Source organism: Mustelus asterias, chromosome 8 (genome assembly GCF_964213995.1).
Source record: "Mustelus asterias chromosome 8, sMusAst1.hap1.1, whole genome shotgun sequence".
NCBI lineage: Eukaryota > Metazoa > Chordata > Chondrichthyes > Carcharhiniformes > Triakidae > Mustelus > Mustelus asterias.
Genome location: NC_135808.1, coordinates 136015564 through 136038707, shown reverse-complemented (window position 1 = coordinate 136038707; position 23144 = coordinate 136015564). Strand labels below are relative to the sequence as shown.

The following is a 23144-nucleotide window of genomic DNA, read 5'->3' as shown; positions in this document are numbered from 1 at the left end:
AGGATATGGGGCAAGGATCCCCAGAAAGAGTGTTTGTCAAAGACACAAACAAACCACTTCCCAACCTGGCAAACAGCCCGTATTAGATTGCTTCAAACCCGAACAGAATTTGCCTCAACCCCTCAGTGCTGATTTCCTCAGAAGAACAAAACTATCAGTCTTTAAGGATGGATGTATTTTATCCACTCCTTATTTTCTGTCGCTGGGAGGAAGGGAAGGTTTGAAAGAGATTGCACAAGGAGAACTGGATTGGGGTTAACTTGAAGGAACCTTAATAACATGCCTTCCAGCTGAATAGCTGCAATATTCCTTCAGATCCTGTATCCGTGAATCCCTTCAAACCAGCTTCCCAATGGTGTCAACCCCTGTTCCAATCTCCAAATCTGTTTGCTATTGGGGTTAACTTGGGTGTTTGGGAGTTTGCACATTCTCCCCGTATCTGCGTGGGTTTTCTCCGGGTGCTCCGGTTTCCTCCCACAGTCCGAAAATGTGCGGGTTAGGTTGATTGGCTATGCTAAATTGCCCCTGTCAGGGGACTAGCAGGGTAAATATGTGGGGATAGGGCCTGGGTGGGATTGTGGTCGGTGCAGACTCGATGGGCCAAATGGCCTCCTTCTGCACTGTAGGGATTCTATGATTCTATGAGGTGACCATAGCACCCTCTGTACAACATCCCCACATTGTGACGAGCTTACTCTTTGTAATAAGTTCAGCAGATTTAACCAACTCTCACTGAGCATTGGGTTTAAAGCATTATCCTCAGTTCATGCCATCAATCACAATACAAGTCACTGTGCTATGTGACTGAGTTATCATTGCTATTCTCCTCACGCTCTTGTGTTGAGGTTAAGCTTCCACACTCGAAGCGCTTCTGCAAGGTGGCAGTGCTCCTTGCCCCAGGACAGTGAGCACGGCACAGAGAGAGAATTTCCATGCCCGTCAGTGATGCAGCGATTAGAACTGGAATGCGCAAGAGGCCAGAATTAGAGGAGAGCAGTATGACACAGCTCTCTGTGGGGGAGGGAGGAAGGAGGTTACAGAGATAGGCAGGGGCAAGGCCGGAGAGGGATTAGAAAACAAGGGTGAGAATTTTGCCATGTTGCAATCCTGTTTATCTGTTGCTGCATTAACCTCCACCTTGTGTGGACCCAGAGAATTGGCTAGCTGTTGTCTCTTGGTTCTGTGCAGCAGGAATTTGAGGAACAGTGCTGGGAATGTTTTCCTGGTTGGATGTCGCTGTGTGATGGTCGGTGGTGTGATGGACAGACAGCATAGCAATTACTGAACCGACTTGCTTTATGTGACTCCAGGGATGTAAAGGTTTCAAACTGCCCTAATTATAAACAATGTAGGGCACACGACTTAATCAAACAGAGCGTTACTTATTGACAGAGTCAGGACATCTCCAGACACCTTGAAGTCTGGCTCTGTGAATATTAACACCCTGGTGCAGAATACATTTCCGTGTCTGCAGCTTTAAGCGCCCTTTAAACACAGGTTACCCTCTATTAAAATTAATATCCTTTCCCTCAACAACCAATCACCTCCTGTTCTTCAAATCACTTCCCTCAAATTATTGTGAAATTCTCATTTGGCATAAAATCAACCTTGAACAATCGAGACTACATTTTAAAGAAAGGCGTGCATTTCTGTAGCACCTGTCACCGGCACATCCCACATTGTTCACACACAATGAAGTACTTGAACTGTGGTCACTGTTGTAATGTAAGAAACCTAACGACAAATTTACACACAGCAAGATCCCACACACAACAACATCATAGCTACCAGATAACCGGTCTCAGTGATGTTAGTTGAGGGATAACAATTGGTCCCTGGACACCGGGAAGAATTTAACTGCACGTTTTTAAAACATTGCTGGGCCATCTATGACATTAATCAGAGACGAGACAGGAGCGAGACTAGCCCAGTAGAAACAGATAACCACTAACATCCCCCAGGATCCCTGTCCTCACCGACAAAGCCCTTACTGTCTCTACGGCCTCCTCCCCTTACCCTCCAGAATACATAGAGTCATAGAGGTTTACAGCATGGAAACAGGCCCTTCGGCCCAATATCTCCATGCCGCCTTTTTTTTAAACCCCTGAGCTAGTGCCAATTGCCCCCATTTGGCCCATATCCCTCTCTACCCATCTTAACCATGTAACTGTCTAAATGCTTTTTAAAAATGTGAGGTGATTCATTTTGGTAGGACTAATTTAAATGTGGATTACAGGGTCAAAGGTAGGGTTCTGAAGACTGTGGAGGAACAGAGAGATCTTGGGGTCCATATCCACAGATCTCAAAAGGTTGCCACTCAAGTGGATAGAGCTGTGAAGAAGGCATATAGTGTGTTAGCTTTTATTAACAGGGGGTTGGAGTTTAAGAGCCGTGGGGTTATGCTGCAACTGTACAGGACCTTGGTGAGACCGCATTTGGAATATTGCGTGCAGTTCTGGTCACCTCACTATAAGAAGGATGTGGAAGCGCTGGAAAGAGTGCAGAGGAGATTTACCAGGATGCTGCCTGGTTTGGAGGGTAGGTCTTATGAGGAAAGGTTGAGGGAGCTGGGGCTGTTCTCTCTGGAGCGGAGGAGATTGAGGGGAGACTTAATAGAGGTTTATAAAATGATGAAGGGGATAGATCGAGTGAACGTTCAAAGACTATTTCCTCGGGTGGATGGAGCTATTACAAGGGGGCATAACTATAGGGTTCATGGTGGGAGATATAGGAAGGATATCAGAGGTAGGTTCTTTACGCAGAGAGTGGTTGGGGTGTGGAATGGACTGCCTGCAGTGATAGTGGAGTCAGACACTTTAGGAACATTTAAGCGGTTATTGGATAGGCACATGGAGCACACCAGGATGGCAGGGAGTGGGATAGCTTGATCTTGGTTTCAGATGAAGGTCGGCACAACATCGTGGGCCGAAGGGCCTGTTCTGTGCTGTACTGTTCTATGTTCTATGTTCTAAAAGACAAAATTGTACCCACCTCTATTACTACCTCTGGCAGCTTGTAGTATCACTCTAATCTCTGCCGCCTCTCTCTGCTCCATCATGGTCTGCACCATTGTCTTACTCACACTCAGGAAGTCAAGGTCAGTACTGAGGGAGTGCCGCACTGTCAGAGGGTCAGTACTGAGGGAGTGCCGCACTGTCAGAGGGTCAGTACTGAGGGAGTGCCGCACTGTCAGAGGGTCAGTGCTGAGGGAGTGCTGCACTGTCAGAGGGTCAGTGCTGAGGGAATGCTGCACTGTCAGAGGGTCAGTACTGAGGGAGTGCCGCACTGTCAGAGGGTCAGTGCTGAGGGAGTGCTGCACTGTCAGAGGGTCAGTACTGAGGGAGTACTGCACTGTCAGAGGGTCAGTGCTGAGGGAGTGCCGCACTGTCAGAGGGTCAATACTTAGGGAGTGCTGCACTGTCAGAGGGTCAGTACTGAGGGAGTGCCGCATTGTCAGAGGGTCAGTACTGAGGGAGTGCCGCACTGTCAGAGGGTCAGTGCTGAGGGAGTGCCGCACTGTCAGAGGGTCAGTACTGAGGGAGTGCTGCACTGTCAGAGGGTCAGTACTGAGTGAGTGCTGCACTGTTAGAGGGTCAGTACTGAGGGAGTGCTGCACTGTCAGAGGGTCAGTACTGAGGGAGTGCTGCACTGTCAGAGGGTCAGTACTGAGGGAGTGCCGCACTGTCAGAGGGTCAGTACTGAGGGAGTGCTGCACTGTCAGAGGGTCAGTACTGAGGGAGTACTGCACTGTCAGAGGGTCAGTGCTGAGGGAGTGCCGCACTGTCAGAGGGTCAGTACTGAGGGAGTGCTGCACTGTCAGAGGGTCAGTACTGAGGGAGTGCTGCACTGTTAGAGGGTCAGTACTGAGGGAGTGCTGCACTGTCAGAGGGTCAGTACTGAGGGAGTGCTGTACTGTCAGAGGGTCAGTACTGAGGGAGTGCCGCACTGTCAGAGGGTCAGTACTGAGGGAGTGCTGCACTGTCAGAGGGTCAGTACTGAGGGAGTGCTGCACTGTCAGACCCTCTGACAGTGCGGCACTCCCAACTTTCAAGTTGACATAGTAAGCAATCTGCTTGGTTATCTCATTACTGTTCATGGGAAACTTACTGTCGATAAACTATCTGCCCTTTTTTCCTGTATTCCAAAAGTAACGACAGTTAAAAAGCCGCCATTGGTTCAAACTGTTTGGGACAGCCTGAGATTATGTAGGGCGCTATAGAAATGCAGGATCTTTCTGCATTTGTTGTCTGTCAGTCACTCTTCAAAGTCCTCTCTCTGAGTCATGTCTAACGTCACTTTCCCCTGAATCTTCTCTCAGGTATTGGCCCAGATGGAATCTATGAAGATTCTGGTGACATTTCGTGCAAAAGTTACGAACAGCAAATCTTTGGAAATAAATTCAGAAATTCATAGCTGTGGGGCTGAAATCTGAAGTCACGTCATGTTGGAAACGTTGCTGACAGATGTGTTACTGGTGATGTGGAAACACAGCAGGGACTCACATCAAATCTTACAGCTGGCAAAGAGGTCATTCATCCCATCAGGCCTGTGAAGCGCTACCAATGTTTCCCACCCCAGTCCTGCTGTGCACATTCCCTGTACCCTGCAAATTATCCCCTTTAAATATTGATCCAAACCAAACCCACCTGATGTGGAATCCACCTAATACTCATCGAAAGGATAGAAAAGGAACTGACACATTCTACACCCGATAACTGATTGAATCCTTTAAATCATCACCCAATCACTGAATAAGACAAATGCAGGGGTCATTCTGACAAGTTTACGGCAGATTTTCAGAGTGAGTTTCCATTCACTGTCAGCAGGAGGTAGGGCAAAGAACAAAGAACAATACAGCACAGGAACAGGCCCTTCGGCCCTCCAAGCCCGTGCCGCTCCCTGGTCCAAACTAGACCATTCTCTTGTATCCCTCCATTCCCACTCCGTTCATATGGCTGTCTAGATAAGTCTTAAACGTTCCCAGTGTGTCCGCCTCCACCACCTTGCCTGGCAGCGCATTCCAGGCCCCCACCACCCTCTGTGTAAAATATGTCCTTCTGATATCTGTGTTAAACCTCCCCCCCTTCACCTTGAACCTATGACCCCTCGTGAACGTCACCACCGACCTGGGGAAAAGCTTCCCACCGTTCACCCTATCTATGCCTTTCATAATTTTATACACAGGGCCTGATGTTAACTCACTCAAATCCCACTGGACACCGAGTTAAAATCAGGCCCAAGTACCGGGCAGAATGGGGCGACGTTGGAAAATATTTCCACCAATCACTGCTGCGATGGGAATACACTTCCTGCACCGAACTTCCATCCTGTAACAAAGCTCCTTTCACCCCATTTTTTCCGGAGAGATAATCCTGCTTTTTTTGGGAGATTTTGGGAGGTGGTGGTGTTGGTATTGTCACTGGACTAATAATCCAGGATAACGTTCTGGGGACCCGGGTTCGAATCCCATCACGGCAGATGCTGAAATTTGAATTCAATAAAAATCTGGAATTAAGAATCTACTGATGACCATGAAACCATTGCCGATTGTCAGAAAAACCCATCTGGTTCACTCATGTCCTTAGGGAAGGAAATCTGCCATCCTTACCCGGTCTGGCCTACATGTGACTCCAGAGCCACAGCAATGTGGTTGATTCTTAAATACCCTCAGGAATGGGCAATAAATGCTGGCCCAGCCAGCGACACCCACATCCCCAGAACAGATCAAAAACACCTATGGTTGCAGTCCTGAGTGCTGTTTGCTATAAGTTCACAGTGGCTCTGTTAAAATAGACTCTGTTTGCCACCCTGTCTCCATCTCTGATTGACAGAGAGGTGCTCAGAGTCTCTCCATTAAAAATAAATCATCAGTGTGAATTCATAATTATTATGGGGGACTGGGTTGTGGGGTGAGGTGGGGGGGGGGGGGGGGGGGGGGCGGTGAAGCTGGCAGACTCCATTTCACAACGTCCATACCACCCTTAAAACAAAGGTACAAATCTCAATATATCACAAGCACAATTCAACAACAACTTACATTTATGTGACACCCTTCACATAGCGAATAATCATCCCTCGGTTCTTCACAAGACCTCAATCAGACAAAGGAATCTGACAATGAAGGAGTTCCAAGGACAGATGACCAAAACTTTCTTTATTCCTTCATGGGATGTGGGCGCTGTTGGCAAGGCCAGAATTTGTTGCCCATCCCTAACTGCCCTTGAGCTGAGTGTCTCGCTCGGCCATTTCAGAGGGCAGTTAGGAGTCAACCACATTGCTGTGGCTCTGGAGTCACATAGAATCATAGAAGAATCATAGAAACCCTACAGTGCAGAAGGAGGCCATTCGGCCCATCGAGTCTGCACCGACCACAATCCCACCCAGGCCCTACCCCCACATATTTACCCACTAATCCCTCTAACCTACGCATCCCAGGACTCTAAGGGGCAATTTTTAACCTGGCCAATCAACCTAACCCGCACATCTTTGGACTGTGGGAGGAAACGGAGCACCCGGAGGAAACCCACGCAGACACGAGGAGAATGTGCAAACTCCACACAGACAGTGACCCGAGCCGGGAATCGAACCCGGGACCCTGGAGCTGTGAAGCAGCAGTGCTAACCACTGTGCTACCGTGCCGCCCTACATGTAGGCCTACATGTAGGCCAGACTGGGTAAGGACGGCAGATTTCCTTCCCCAAAGGACCTTAGTGACCCAGATGGGTTTTACACCCACCCGAGCAGGGGGGCCTTGGTTCAATACCTCATGTGTCAGTAAAACGAAGGAGAAAATCATCGACTTCAGAAAGCGTAGTGGAGGACACGCCCCTGTCTACATCAACGGGGACAAAGTGGAAATGGTAAGTTTCTGGGTGTCCAGATCACCAACAACCTGTAAGGAAATTTGGCATGTCAGCTACGACTCTCACCAACTTTTACAGATGCACCATAGAAAGCATTCTTTCTGGTTGTATCACAGCTTGGTATGGCTCCTGCTCTGCCCAAGACCGCAAGGTCATGAATGTAACCAATCCATCACGCAAACCAGCCTCCCATCCATTGACTCTATCTACACTTCCCGCTGCCTCGGCAAAGCAGCCAGCATAATTAAGGACCCCACGCACCCCGGATATTCTCTCTTCCACCTTCTTCCGTTGGGAAAAATACACAAAAGTCTGAGGTCATGGACCAACCGACTCAAGAACAGCTTCTTCCCTGCTGCTGTCAGACTTTTGAATGGACCTACCTTGCATTAAGTTGATCTTTCTCTACACCCTCGCTATGACTGCAACACTACATTATGCACTCTCTCCTTTCCTTCTCTAAGAACGGTATGCTTCGTCTGTATAGCGCGCAAGAAACAATACTTTTCACTGTATGTTAATACATGTGACAATAATAAATCAAATCAAAACAAATCATCCCAAAGACAGTTGTTTTGAGACTGCAGCAAGACTTCTGCAGTGAACTGGAATGTCAGCCTTGACTTGTTTGTGTTCAAGGCTTGGGAATGGAGCCTCGAACCTTGTGACTCAGAGACAGGAGTGCCACCAACTGGATCACAGCCAATACAGCTGGGCCTAGCTCTGGTCAGGGTAACAGATTCACTTCCCAAAAGGGCATATGTGAGCCAGATGGGATTTCTTCACGACAATTCGCTTTACGGTCACTTTTACTGACATCAGCTTTTATCTTACAGTTTTTTTTTAAGAAAGCAGAATCCAAAATTCTGTCAGCAGCGTGTGAGGTGAGTCCTCACATCCTTTGGATTACTGATCCGGTCACATTGCCATCACACCCTCAGCTTCTCTGCAGACTGACATCGGGAACACTACAGAGGAAAAGCCCCTGTCCATGGGGAAAGAACTTACTCTTCACACAGAACAGCCCCTGGTGGGGTGGGGGTGGGGGGCACTTGGCCCACAGGGGCAAAATCCTGCAAGGGGCCAAAATCCGAGAATCTCGCTGGGGGCAATGCCATAGTGCCAGGGGGGGCAGAGCCAGGGCAGTGTCAACTGTCAGGATGCCGGGGGCAATGCCAGGATGCCATGCTAAGGCGCCAGGGGGCAGTGCCAGGCACAGTGCTGGGGTGGGTTCCTCTGGGGACATTCATTGGGGTCCCCGTGTATGTTGGAGTGGAGTCGTGTTGGGGGGCGGGGGAGGACGGAGGGTGGTCCCTGTGTCCATTGGGCGGTGGGGGAGGTGGTGTTGTTAGTTTTTTTTCATTCTAGAGATCGGGGCGCCCTTGGTTGACATTTCTGACTCTCTCTGGTCGCCCCCACAGCGTGAGACACGCCTCCAGCATTCTTTTTACTAAATGTTGGACAATGTGGATTCTGAGACTCGCCTGTGCAGCTGATGAGCTGCTCATTGGCTTTTCCGCCTGTTCCGGCACTTGAAGAAAAGTGGGAAAATCCCGCCTATCGAACAGCATTGTCCCAGAATGTGCTGAAAAGAATCAGTCTCTGTGTATTCTCTTCACCCCTAAAGGAGGGTTGTGGAAGGATTAAAATTAAATTATAATGACTGAATTAACAACCCATTTCATCGCTGCCACTAATAAACTTTCACAGAAACTCTGCCACATCATCTTCATCAAATACTGGGGTGGAGGCTTTCTGTCTGACCAATGCCCTCACCTCAAACTGACCGCAAATCACTCTCGTTTTGAGAAGGATTTCTTAACCCTCCAAGATGTTGCCCAAACACTGAAACTTCCACAAACCAGCACAACCAAGCAGTGCTTCAAACAGATCTTCCTTCAATATTCCTCCATGTGTTTCAGTTTGTTTGATTAATACGGTGGAAATTCATCACAGAGGAACATTCTTAATATCTTGCCCACCAGCTGTGAGGAAGCCAATTTTAAACCACAAGAAATGAAAGTATCTGGAACTATTTGCAAGTTATGTTGTATCCGGTAGTTAGTTTATTAACTTTTAAATATTATCTGTGCCCTTGCACCCAAAGTACAAACTTAATCTTTGGAGTAAAACAGAAAATGCTGGAAAAGCTCAGCAGGTCTGGCAGCATCTGCGGAGAGAGAAACAGAGTTAATGTGTCGACTCCAATGCGACTCGACTTCAGAGACTTCTGGAAACTTCTGAAAGGTTCACAAATAAGCATCATTGACAGGAACTGTCAGCAGTGAATAATTCATAGAAATCATAGAAACCCTACAGTGCAGAAGGAGGCCATTCGGCCCATCGAGTCTGCACCGACCACAATCCCACCCAGGCCCTACCCCCACATATTTACCCGCTAATCCCTCTAACCTACACATCTCAGGGGCAATTTTAACCTGGCCAATCAACCTAACCCGCACATCTTTGGACTGTGGGAGGAAACCGGAGCACCCGGAGGAAACCCACGCAGACACGAGGAGAATGTGCAAACTCCACACAGACAGTGACCCGAGCCGGGAATCGAACCCGGGACCCTGGAGCTGTGAAGCAGCAGTGCTAACCACTGTGCTACCGTGCCGCCCCTGGGATTGTGGCTGTTTCTTACACTGGTGGAATAGATTCCAAAACTCCATTCCTTCCTCATGTAAATTTGTGTTGCAAGTTCATAGAATCATAGAGTCTACGGCACGGAGACAGGCCCTTCGGCCCAAACTGGTCCATGCCGACCAAACAGCCCATCTAATCTAACCCCATTTGCCTGCATTTGGCCCATATCCCTCTGAACCTTTCCTATCCATGGATCTGTCCAAATGTCTTTTAAATGTTGTCAATGTCCCCGCCTCAACCACTTCCTCCGGCAGCTCATTCCACACACGCACCACCCTCTGTGTAAAAAAAGTTGTTCCTCAGGTTCCCATTAATTCTTTCCCCTCTTAACTTAAACCCATGCCCTCTAGAACCATAGAACCATAGAAAATTAGTTCTATGGTTCTGTCATCTTTTGTGCCAGGTATGCCAATCTTGGGAAAAATATGCCCAAAATAAAGCACCATGCAGTGAAAACTCTAGCTCTTGATAAAGTGCATGTGTTTGACAAATCCAGCCATTCCGAATGTTGCTCACTTTGGTAGGAAGGATTAAAAAAAAGCAGAGTTTTACTTAAACAGAGAACAGCTGCAGGATTCTGAGGTGCGGAGGGATCTGGGTGTTCCAGTGCTTGAGTCACAGAACGTTAGCATGCAGGTACAGCAAGGAGTCAAGAAGGCGAATGGAACGTTATCTTTATTACGAGGGGAATTGAACATGAAGGTGAGGATGTTGTTCTTCAGTTATACGGGGCGTTGATGAGTCCGTATCTCGAATACAGTGAGCAGTTTTGGACTCTTTATTGTGGTGAGGGGTGAATGTGTGGAATTCACTCCTGCACAATGTAGCTGAGGCCAAAACGTTGTGTGATTTCAACAAGAAATTAGATATAGCTCTTGGGCTAAAGGGGGGGGGGAAGGGGGGAATCAGGATATTGAGTTTGATGATCAGCCATGATCAAAATGTTTGGCGGAGCAGGCTCGAAGGGCCGAATGGCCTCCTCCTGCTGCTAGTTTTAGTTTTGGAATGATTTTTGGACGCTTCGTAGGATGATTTATAAGCTAACATCGAGGATAATAATCCACAGAAAATTCATGCACAGAAGTCATGCTCAAAAGAGCTGGTCCAGCTGAGTGGCAAAGAGGATTGCTGTGAACCAACGCACTCATATTTCCCTTTTATATTTGAAATTATTGTGTTTAAAATGAGCAAAGTCTTTCGATAAGAGTAAATAAGGAGAAACTGCTTCTTGTTTCTCACGGGGGGGTCACAGAGGGTGTGATCTCTCTGCACACACCACCTTTTTAGCTGTCTTCACCACTGAAAAAGCGGGCACAGAGATGGACACAGAGGTGGACACAGAGGTGCGTATAGAGGTGCGCATAGAGGTGCGCACAGAGATGGACACAGAGGTGGACACAGAGGTGAACACAGACACTGATGGCACCAAAGTATGGGAAGCTCAGCATGCCCAATGGCATCCACCCATAACTCCTCAAGAACCAGGGCCCAAATGGATGGATGTGACTTACCAAACTCTCACAAGGTTTGATAACTAGAGGCCAAAGTTCTGAGAGAATCGGGAAAAGAACAGATGCACTATTAATCAAGCAAAGACTAGTTTGTATGCAAGAACAAATAGGCTTTTATTAGCAAAAGACTTGGAGCACACCCATGCCGATGAACTGGTCCAGACTGAGGTAGGGGGGTGGGGAGCAGTTGCCTTTATACCTGGACCAGGGGGGGGGAGGAGTCTCAGGCAGGGCCGGCAGGGACGTGTCCAGGCATGTCACACACACACAGGCAATAAGCTAACAGTGGTTTACCACAAGAACCAGAGGGGGAGATGAGGGGAGTTTATTTGACACGGTGAGTTGTTGTGATCTGGAATGTGCTGCCTGAAAGGGCGGCGGAAGCAGATTCAATAATAACTTTCAAAAGGGAATTGGAGAGAGAGTTGAAGGGGAAAGATTTGCAGGGCTGCGGGGAAAGAGCTAGGAACGTGGGACTAATTGGAGAGCTGGTTTATAGAGACAGCACAGGCACGATGGGCTGAATGGCCTCCTTCTATGTTGTATTGTTCGATGATTAGTGTTAAATTTAATGTTGAAAAAAATAAGTGTTATAAAAGTGGAGTTGTCAACAACCCAAATCTCAATACATTTGTCAGCCAATTTTAAAGCAGCGTTTTTGCTATTGGCTGGTGTACTGAGTAAAGACTGAGTAAAGTACACACCGATAGACAAGAAATACTTGCAGTGACTTCAATACATTTCTCTTCTTCACTTGTGGGGATTTTGTTTTTACAAATCAATACTTGGACAGGTAATCAGTCGCTTTTTTACAAATGGCTTTTTCTTTCTGTCAGTTGTTCAGTCACCTGGAGATGGAGTCTTGGCCTGGTTTATCAAACTGTCACACAGGAGCCCGGAGACTGAAATGGATTCAACGCAATTGGAACTAACCCTCAGGCATCAGCTGACATACAATTGCTCAGAGCTACACACAAACCTCAAGTTATCTTAAAGTAAGTGCTTTTGGACAAACATTTCGCCCGCAGAGAGTGTGCTAGCTTTCCAAAATAATTACTCAAACCTTTTTAAAAGCAATTTGCATCATATAGTGCCTTTAATGTTGCAGCATGACAGGGAAAACTGATAATGGGGTGTCTCATTTGGCTTCACTCAATATCCTCCTGGGCGGAGCCATGAGGTGCCTCTCTCGACAGATCCTAACGGGCAGATTGATGTGATGTGTTCCACAGTACGGGACTCATGGTCACAATCGCACAATGCCTCCTTCCTGATCTCCCACCTAAGGAGCTGAAGGCTGTTTTGCCCATGGTCTTGAGTGCCATCCGCTGTCTTCAGAGTGAAGATGAAGCCAGGGCCCGCTGCTGTTGTGTCAGTGAAGGCATTCCTGAGACGGGGATGATCCCAGAAATCAGGCGTTATTCCGAGTCATGCTAAAGCCAGAATCCCAACAGTTACCATCCCACTGCCCTTCTGTCCATAACTTGGTCAAACAGCTCACCATTATCCGGATAAAACTGGTATTCAAAGCCACATTCCCCAACAGGAGGTGAGTTCCGGGGAAGGAAAGGGATTCTCTGGGGATTCTCCTTGCATTCAGTACCAATATTGAGGCAGCTTCCTGAAGCTGATGGAGACTGGAGCTGTCCTCATGCACCTGGACTTGGTGTACGAGACTTCCAGCATGAAGATGTGATATCGAAGATTGCAACAATCGCTCAGCGTAACTGAAATCTCTGGCTTAGCAACATCCTCATGAACAAACGTAACTTCTGCGTTTGTCTTAATGACAAGACCCAACTGGACAGAATTGCTCAAGAACCGTCTGTCACCATGACCATGGGGATTGTGGACTGCTTTTCCTGGCTTTACTATGACTCGGAATAAAGCCTGATTTCTGAGATCACTTCAGTCTCAGGGATGATGGAGGTGAGTTTGGTAAGTCACATCTGTCCATTCGGGCCCTGGTTCTTGAGAGTTATGGGTGGATGCCATTGGGCCTGCTGAGCTTCCCATACTTTGGCGCCATCAGCGTCTGTGTCCACCTCTGTGCCCATTTCTGTGTGTGCTTTTTAAGTGGTAAAGTAAAGTTTATTTATTGGTCACAAGTAAGGCTTACATTAACACTGCAATGAAGTTGCTGTGAAATTCCCCCAGTCGCCACACTCCGGTGCCTGTTCGGGTCAATGCACCTAACCAGCACGTCCCACGCAGACACGGGGAGAACGTGCAGACTCCACACAGACAGTGACCCAAGCCGGGAATCGAATCCGGGTCCCTGGCACTGTGAAGCAACAGTGGTAACCACTGTGCCACAGTAACACAGATAAAGACAGCTAAAAAGGTGATTTGTGAAGCAGAGTCGAAGCTGTTTTTAAAGTTGTTTTTGGTGATAGTTTTTGAGTTGCTTGGGAGTCAGGCAGCAATAGCATCAACGCTGACCTTTGACCTTCCTGTCAAGGCAATGCCAAGTTGCAGGATTATGCCGAAAGTTCATTAACCTGACACGTTAACTCTATTTTTCTCTCCACAGAGACTGCCAGACCTGGTGAACATTTCCAGAACTTTTTAAATTCAAAATGCCACTCATTTAAACAGTGGCTTCTCACCGTCACCCTAATCCACCTTGAGCAACATTAAACTCTGGCAGCAATGGCCTGGGAGCAAGGTGACAGGTCTTCTTTCCTGTAACCAACCGGGATATCGCTGGTGCTCTCCTTGTTCAGCGGCAGGGCAAATGGTCAGAGCTGTTTGGACAGGATGATAATCCCTGGACTGGTGAAGATGGAGCCATGAAGCAAACTCCACCTTGCTTTTGGGGCTGAGGTGACTATCCGGCCCCTCGATCGCGAGGCGGCGATGCTGGGTCGGTGTGGCGAGAGTGAAAGTTCTGATATCTCCAGGGAATATTCCTTCCGACAGGTATGGGATTGTTTGCTATCGTGGGTGAGGGGGTCCCAGAAATCAGTGCCCGGTCTTCGGCTGCTTGCCAATTGTCGGACTTTGTGGTATCCTCACGTGTAGGGGTAGCTGTTGAAATTGGCGGTACAGATGGCTGGGAGTCTGACAATTGTTCGAATGATGATGTTCAATTGTCCATTAGCAGATCCTAACCATACCCGAGGCCCAGCTTACGCATTCTGATTCAAACGGGCGGTGATCTTTCTGCCTGCAGGATTTCTTCTGTCTCGGGCAGCCCACAGGTACACGGACCAACCGTATTTTGCCTTTTAAACATCGCAAGGAAATTCATTGGAACGTTACCAGACCACCTAAAAAAAGATTATGGACAGGTGGCCAAGACTTGGCCCAAGAGGCTGGAGAAAAGGAAAAGGCGGAGAGTTTAAAGGAGGAATTCCAAAGCTTTCAAAGTTCAGCCTCCTCTAACGCAGAAATGGAAGTGGGAGATAGTGCCGAGACCAAAGTGTCTGACCTGTAACACTACATTCCGCACCCTCTCCTTTCCTTCTCTATGAACGGTATGCTTTGTCTGTATAGTGCGCAAGAAACAATACTTTTCACTGCATGTTAATAGACGTGACAATAATAAATCAAATCAAATCAAAACAGATTAAATCAAATAATATTCCAGTTCAGAGAAAGATGTCAAAATCAAAGCAAAACCACGCAATTTTCGCCACTGTGCCTTGTGGTCATGTTCACTAGTATTTACTCAGTGGGGCAAATTTTCCCATTCTGCCCGCCATCGGAATCGGGGAGGGTGAGGGTCGGACCATGGAAAGGTCCGTTGACCTTGGGTGGGATTTTCCAGTTCCGGGGCGAGTGTGGCCGGAAAATCCGGCTCAGTGATAGAACATTCCAGGGCATTTCATTGGAGCATAAACTGGGTATGATCTGACATGATGTGGAGATGCCGGCGTTGGACTGGGGTAAACACAGTAAGGAGTCTAACAACACCAGGTTAAAGTCCAACAGGTTTATTTGGTTGCAAATGCCACTAGCTTTCGGAGCGCTGCCCCTTCGTCAGGTGGAGTGGGAGATTTGCTCACAAACAGGGCATACAGAGACACAAACTCAATTTACAGAATAATGATTGGAATGCAGTCTTTACAGATAATCAAGTCTTAAAGGTACAGACAATGTGAGTGGAGGGAGCATTAAGCACAGGTTAAAGAGATGTGTATTGTCTCCAGACACGACAGCCAGTGAGATTCAGCAAGTCCAGGCCAGTTGTGGGGGTTACAGATAGCGTGACATGAACCCAAGATCCCGGTTTAGGCCATCCTCATGTGTGCGGAACTTGGCTATCAGTCTCTGCTTAGCGACCCTGTGGTGTTGTGTATCGTGAAGGCCGCCTTGGAGAACGTTTACGCGAAGATCAGAGGCCGAGTGACCGTGACCGTGACCTGTTGGGGAGCACTTCAGCGGTCACGGGCATTCAGCCTCTGATCTTCGCGTAAGCTTTCTCCAAGGCGGCCTTCACAATACACGACAGCGCAGAGTCGCTGAGCAGAACCTGAAAGCCAAGTTCCGCACACATGAGGACGGCCTCAACCAGGATCTTGGGTTCATGTCACACTATCTGTAACCCCCACAGCTTGTCTGGACTTGCTGAATCTCACTGGCTGTCCTGTCTGGAGACAATACACATTCTTTAACCTGTGCTTAATGCTCCCTCCATTCACATTGTTTGCACCTTTAAGACTTGATTATCTGTAAAGACTGCATTCCAATCATTATTCTGTAAATTGAGTTTGTGTCCCTGTATGCCCTGTTTGTGAGCATTTCTCCCACTCCACCTGATGAAGGGGCAGCGCTCCGAAAGCTAGTGGCATTTGCCACCAAATAAACCTGTTGGACTTTAACCTGGTGTTGTGAGACTTCTTACTATGATCTGACGCCCAGTCGCAGAAAGAGAAATTCAGACAGGTGACCAAATACAAGTTTCAAGGGGCATGATAAAAGGAGGAGAGAGTCCGAGGGGTTTTAACTCCAATGAATTCTGGTGAAAGGAGCGAATCAGAACAAAGAGAGGCTGCCAATATACGCCACCCTCTTTTAGATAAACCATGAGCATGTGTGACACCAGAATACCTCATTAATATTGATCAAAGTCTTTTAGATAATGATGTAACCACCAGGCTTAGATTAGTCTGAAACTGCAGAAACCATCTGCTTCATAATTAAATCATTTCAGTGCAGTCATTTACTCAACTTTTCACAGTCAGTGCAACATCCGACAGATTAACTTTAAGCAGTCGAGCGCGACAGGAAAAGGAATATCAGGAAGATTCCAGTGCAGACTATTAATTGATGCTGTGCCACTTGCATCCAAACTGTAAACCCCAGGCAGACTCACACACACCAAAACATCTGTCCATGAATTGACAAAGAGTCCCTGTGTAAGAATCTGTGGAGATTGGCCGAGTTGGCGATTAAAATTCAGGACCAACCCCTGACTGATATTTACAGCTCCGACTGTACAGTTGGACTGTTCAGTTTCTATATTTGGAGACGCATTTGCCACGTTTGTCAGTCATTGCTAACCATTCCTAACACACACTCTTCATAGAATCCCTACAGAGCAGAAGGCGGCCATGCACCGACTCTCTGACAGAGTATCTTACCCAGGTCCTCTCCCCCGGCCTATCCCTGAAACCCCACACACTTACCGTGGCCAATCCACCCAACCTACACAGTTTGATTCTATTGTACTTCCAAACCACACCCTTCCCAACTTCAATCTTACAACCGTTTATACCCACCTCACTCACTCACCATTTACACCCCTAGTCTTTGGGGAATTCTGTCAAACTGTGTTCCTCTCCTCAAAATGCCTCTTAACACTCCTATTACCATGGCAATAACAGCATTGTGCATTTCTATAGCATCCATAACAGCAAAACATCCCAAGGTGTTTTACAGGAGCATTTCACAAAGCAAGTCTAACACTCAGCCACCAATGGAGACATTCAGACAGCTGACCGAGAAGCTTGGTCAAAGGGGCCAGTTTTAAGGAATGTTTTACAGGAGGGGAGAGGGGTGGAGAGGTTTAAAATGGGAATTTGGGAGTGTGAGTCCCCCCAAGCATGACCACCTATGGTGGCACAGTGGTTAGCACTGCTGCCTCACAGCACCAGGGACACGGGTTCAATTCCCCGCTTGGGTCACTGTCTGTGTGGAGTCTGCACGTTCTCCCCATGTCTGCGTGGGTTTCCTCCGGGTGCTCCAGTTTCATCCCACAGTCTGAAAGACGTGCTGGTTAGGGTGCATTGACCCGAACAGGCACCGAAGTGTGGTGACTAGGGGAATTTCAGAGTAACTTCATTGCAGTGTTAATGTAAACCTACTTGTGACTAATAAATAAACTTTACTTTACTATGGTGAAGTGATGAAAATTGGGGATGAGAAGGTGTCAGAAGTGCCGCCATTTCCGAGGGTTGTCCTGGGACAGATCACCCAAGCAGGGAGTGATCTGAAAACAAGATTGAGGATGTGAAAGGTGAGGGGATGCTGGAACAGGAGCCGATACAGATCAGTGAGCACAGAGCACAATGGGTCAACAGGACCTCCCGCCAGGCACCACATTTGGGTGGCAGAGTTTTTAATGATTTTTTTTGCTGTCCCCTTAATCGATTTCTCCTCCACAATCTTTCCCATTTCCTAGTTTACACACCCCACCCCACCCTCTCCCCGGGGGAAGTGACACTGGTTTTACTGGCTGCATTATATCCAACACTTAACCACAAGCTTCTCTGTAATTATCTGCTGTTACAAGCAATTCAATCTGTTCATTAGCTGTAAACCCTGGTTTTCACAAACTCTCCCCATAACTCAGGATTAAATCCCAATTTCAGACTTGCCCTTGAGTGTGTGCTTGTGAGTATGAGCGTGTGTGTGTGTGTGTCTGAGTGTGTGTGTGTGTCTGTCTGAGTGTGTGTGTGTGTGAGTGTGTGTGTCTGTCTGAGTGTGTGTGTGTGTGTGTGTGAGTGTGTGTGTCTGAGTGGCACACTGGTTAGCACTGCTGCCTCACGGTGCCAGGGATCCAGGTTCAATTCCAGCCTTGACTGTCTGTGTGGAGTATGCACGCTCTCCCCGTGTCTGCGTGGGTTTCCTCCAGGTGCTCCAGTTTCCTTCTACACTCCAAAGGTGTGTGGGTTGGGTGGATTGGCCATGCTAAATGCGCAGAGTTACGGGGATAGGGCAGGTGGGCCTGAGTAAAATACTCTGTCAGAGAGTCAGTGCAAACTCAATGGGCCAAATGGCCTTCTTTTGCGCTGTAGGGATTCTGTGGTTCGATATAGTGTGTGCATGGTTGTGTGCACACATGTGTGAATCTATGCGAGTGTGCGTGCATGAGAGTGTGTGTATGAGTGTCTATACAAGCCTGTCTGAATGCGTGTGCATGTATGTGTGATCGCATGAATATGTGTGTGAGACTGAGTGTATGCGTGTTTGAGTGTGTGTGTCTGAGTGTATGTGTGTTTGATGAATGTTTGTGTGAGTATGAGTCTGTGTGTGTGTGCGTGTTTGAGTCTGTGTGTGTGTGTGTCTATGAGTGTGAGCCTGTGTGTGTGAGTATGAGTGTATGAGTGTGAGTGTGTGTGTGTGTGACTGAGTGTGTGAGAGAGTGTGTGTGAGTGAGTGAGTGTGAGTGTGTGAGTGAGTGTGTGTAAGTGTGAGTGAGTGTGTGAGTGAGTGTGTGAGTGAGTGTGTGTCTGTGAGTGAGTAAGTGTGTATGAGTGTGAGTGAGTGTATGTGAGTGTGTGTGTGAGTGAGTGAATGTGTGAGTGTGTGTGAGTGTGTGTGTGTGAGAGTGAGTAAGTATGTGTGTGTGAGTGAGTGTATGTGTGTGGGTGGGTGAGTGTGAATGAGTGAGTGAGTAAGTGTGTGTGAGTGCGAGTGTGTGTGTGTGTGTGATTTTAACTGCACTGGATAGTTACTATTGCTGCTAAATGTAACATAAACATTTCCAGCTCAAAGTCATAGAACAAAGAACAAAGAACAATACAGCACAGGAACAGGTCCTTCGGCCCTCCAAGCCCACGCCGCTCCCTGGTCCAAACTAGACCATTCTTTTGTATCCCTCCACTCCATTCATATTTAAGAAACAGAAAAGAATCAGTGTTTTTCCAAGGACAGACCTCTCTACAATGTAACCACTTGTTATATTGGGGGAAAGGTTCAGTGGAGATGTGCGGGGGAGGTTTTTTTTACACAGGGTGTGGGCGGGGGGGGGGCCTGGAATGCGCTGCCAAGTGAGGTGGTTGGGGCCGATATGTTAGCGACATTTAAGAACAAAGAAAATTACAGCACAGAAACAGGCCCTTCGGCCCCTCCAAGCCTGCACCGACCATGCTGCCCGACTGAACCTGGGGACCCTATCCCTCTATTCCCATCCTATTCATTGATTTGTCCAGACGCCCCTTAAAACTTATCTGGATGGACACATGAACAGGCAGGGAATAGAGGGATACAGGTGATTGGTCTGGGTAGGGCAATGTGATCGGTGCAGGTTTGGAGGGCCGAAGGACCTGTCCCTGTGCTGTACTGTTCTTTGTTCTTTGTCTCTTCCACCCAGATATTCTGTTGTCTGATTTTAGGACTTCCCTCATTTCCCAAAATTAAAAGTGTCCCTCAGTATTCTCAATTTCTAAACAGATGTCCCGTGAGAACGGGAAACAATTTTCTCAAATTCCCTTCCATCTCATTTCCAAAATTTCATAGAATCATAGAATCCCTACGGTGCAGAAGGAGGCCATTCGGCCCATCGAGTCTGCACCGACCACAATCCCATCCAGGCCCTATCCTCGTAACCCCACGTATTTACCCTGCTAGTCCCCCTGACACTAAGGGACAGTTTATCATGGCCAATCCACCGAACCCGCACATCTTTGGAGTGTGGGAGGAATGTGTTCATTTCCACAGCTCCCCCATTCCACAAGGTAACAAACAGCAGACAGATTTACCAGTCTCAATCTGTATAAAGAGGAGGAGGTTATTCAATCCATAGCACCATAGAATCACTACAGTGCAGAAAAAGGCCATTTGGCCCATCAGGTCTGCACCAACCCTCCGAAAGAGCATCTTACCCAGGCCCACCCCCTGCTCTAACCCTGCAACCCTGCGCTTTTACCATGGCCCAATCCACCTAGCCTGAACATCTTTGGAGTGTGGGAGGAAACTGGAGCACCCGGAGGAAACCCTCGCAGAGACGGGGAGAACGTGCAAACTCCACACAGACAGTGACTCAAGGCCGGAATCGAACCTGGGTCCCTGGCGCTGTGAAGCAGCAGTGCTAACCACTGTGCCACCGTGCCGTCCCTTAGGTCAATGATCTTAACTCCATTTCCCTCGGTTCCTTCATGCTCTTAGCCAATAAAAAACATCAGTTTCGGCTTTGCAAATTTAAACTGACCCTCAGCAGGGAGAGAGTTACAGACTTCCACAAGCCCTTTCTGTGAAACATTGTCTTCTCACATCTCCTCTGAACAGGCTGCCTCTCACGTGAAAGTTCCGTCTCTCTCTGCTCTGGACTCCCCCTCTCTCCAGAGGAAACAGTTCCTCTCTCTCTCTGACAGGTCAAATTCTTTCATCATCGTAAACACCTCACTGCTGGATCTTCTAAACACAGGGGAATACAAGTCTAGTCCAAACAAGCTACCCTTCCAATTTAGTCCCAGTATCATTCCCATAAATCTCTCTCTACACATCCTCCAAGGCTGGTACACCCTTCCTCTGAAGTCCTCTCTGAACACGACACTAAATAGGCTTTCATCAGCGTTTTACACAGAATTTCACCCCAGTCTACCTTTGTGAATTATTTTTGTATCTGTGGGCCAGTGATTTCTGCGTAGGAGCCCCTAAATCTCTGATTATTCACAGCTCCATACAGCAAATGTTCTGACCCAGTTTCTTTGATGCAAAGTGAATGGCCTCACACTCATGGATCTGCCAGTAAGCGCCACACTGCCAACCTGTCCAGTGAAATCAATAATATCCTGACCTCAAACTGTTCCAATATTCGGTACAATCAAGGCTGCAATGGGTTTCCCCAGGGGCTCAGCTGAAGAGGCTTTCACTGGAATAGTTTGGAGTGAGCCAGTCTTCTGGGAGTCAAAGGTCTCTCCCTTTAAATCTCGTGTCCTTAAACCAAAAGAAACTGGTGGAAAAGTTTCTTTAAAAATGGCGTCTCCTGGTGTCCCTGGGAACTGGAGATTGATTAGATTGGGGGGAGGGGAGGGGAGGGGAGGAGGAGAGAGAGTTTAAAATCCCCTTTGTTTCCCATATCTGTGAGGATGAAACAGCGATCATTAAATCATCATCCTCACCTCCCCCCCTTACCCCCCCCCCATCCTGCACCCCCCTCCCCCATCCTGCACCCCCCTCCCCCATCCTGCACCCTCCTCCCCCCCCCAGTTTCACAAAGCAAGTTGCACATTTTTGCAGACAGCTATCATCATTATTATACCAAAAGGGACAGCAGTGTATTGGAAAGTTGAGCCTGCTCTCTCTCTCTCTCTCTGTGTCCCTCACACAGTCTGGGCTACCCACCCCCCCGCCCCCCCTATCCCCCGGGGAGGGGATGTCAATTTCACCCGGCTCCTGGTTAATTTCACAGTTTGCAGAGGGGGGAGTGGGAGCAGTGAACTGTTCCCCAATTGGCACCACATTAAACCCTCAGCACTGGCACATTTCAACAAGGCGATAAATAGACAGGCTCCATCCACCTCTCTCTCTCTCTCTCTCCCACTAAACTCCAAACACAACAAGGGATGAGAGAGGGGGGATGATTCTCAGCATCGTGCTAAACCCTCAGAGAGCTGGTGCTGGGGGATTTAAATCAGGTCCCGCCAGTGTTCGGGGGCAGAGGCAGGGGGAGGCTTGCGAGAATGTAGCGGAATATTGTTCCAAAGGCAGCTGGCTGCAACAATCTGTGTGTGAAAGAATGCAGATCTCCCCCTCTCCCCTTCCAGCTCCTCATCGGTTCTCTGCAGCAGCCTCTCTCTCTCTCTCTCACTCACACACACACAGATACACAGATACAGAACATCTGGCTTTGAATGGATGATATTCCTACCGAATACTGAATCGTGTAGCTCTGCTTTCCGTCCCATCCTTCTCCTCTGGCGAGTGGATCCTGTGTGTGGGCTCAGGGCTGGGGATACTGGAAGCTCCGTGTTTATGTCTCCAGCTCTGCTCACCGCCTCTCTCCCTCGCCCACAGAACTGAGCCTCAACGTCAGAGCATCTTTTTCAAGTGGAAAGCGTCATCTAGTGCATGAGAGAGAGAGATCAGAGAGAGAGAATAACAGAGAGAGGGAGAGAGAGAATAACACAGAGAGAGAATAACAGAGAGAGGGAGAGAGAGAATAACAGAGAGAGAGAGATTAACAGAGAGAGAGAGCGAGAGAGAGAATAACACAGAGAGAGGGAGAGAGAGAATAACACAGAGAGAGGGAGAGAGAGAAAAACAGAGAGAGAGAGGGAGAGAGAGAATAACAGAGAGAGAGGGAAAGAGCCCAGAGGGGTTGCAGGGCTGGGAGGGTGGATGGAAAGGAGCTTTTAACCCAGTGAAAACATGGGAATATTATTCATCACCACCTTCTGGGAATACTATCCCCATGTTGTGGCTGGCTCATTGAGAGGAAAAAGAAACATATTCACATTTATACAAACCAATTTGCATTCCTATAGCGCCTGTCACGGCCTCAGGATGTCCCAAAGTGCTTCACATTTTTTGAAGTGCGCGGGTTGTTGTAATGTCGGAAGCATGGGGGCCAATTTGTAAATAGAAAGATGATAAGTGCCCAAATAACCCGCTTTCACTGATAGGAACAAGATTAGGCCACTCAGCCCATCGAGCCTGCTCCACCATTCAATACAATCATGGCAGATCTTCTACCCCAAGGCCACGTTCCTGCACTATCCCCGTATCCTTCATATCATTGGTATCCAGAAATCTGTCGATTTCTGTCACGGACATACTCAATGACTGGCTTTCTCAACCCACTGGGGTGGAGAATTCCAGAATTTCACCACCCTCTGAATGAAGGAATTCCTCCTCATCCCAATATTAAATGGTCCGTTTAATTCAGAGACTGTATACCCTGGTTCTACACAAAATCCTGGAACTCTGCTCTTTCATAGAGCTAGTATAG

General features: G+C 47.9%; 1 protein-coding gene across 2 annotated transcripts in view; it reads right to left on the bottom strand.

Annotated features, from left to right (window-relative positions):
- Positions 1 to 22216, bottom strand: part of LOC144497586 (choline transporter-like protein 5) — a 317203-nt gene extending 294987 nt beyond the window's left edge. For both annotated transcript variants that reach the window (XM_078219025.1, XM_078219026.1), the window contains exon 1: positions 22065 to 22216. In XM_078219025.1, the coding sequence (XP_078075151.1) occupies positions 22065 to 22101 (37 nt within the window). In that variant the 5' untranslated portion in view covers positions 22102 to 22216. The remainder of the gene's footprint in view (positions 1 to 22064) is intronic.
- Positions 22217 to 23144: the final 928 nt, after the last annotated feature.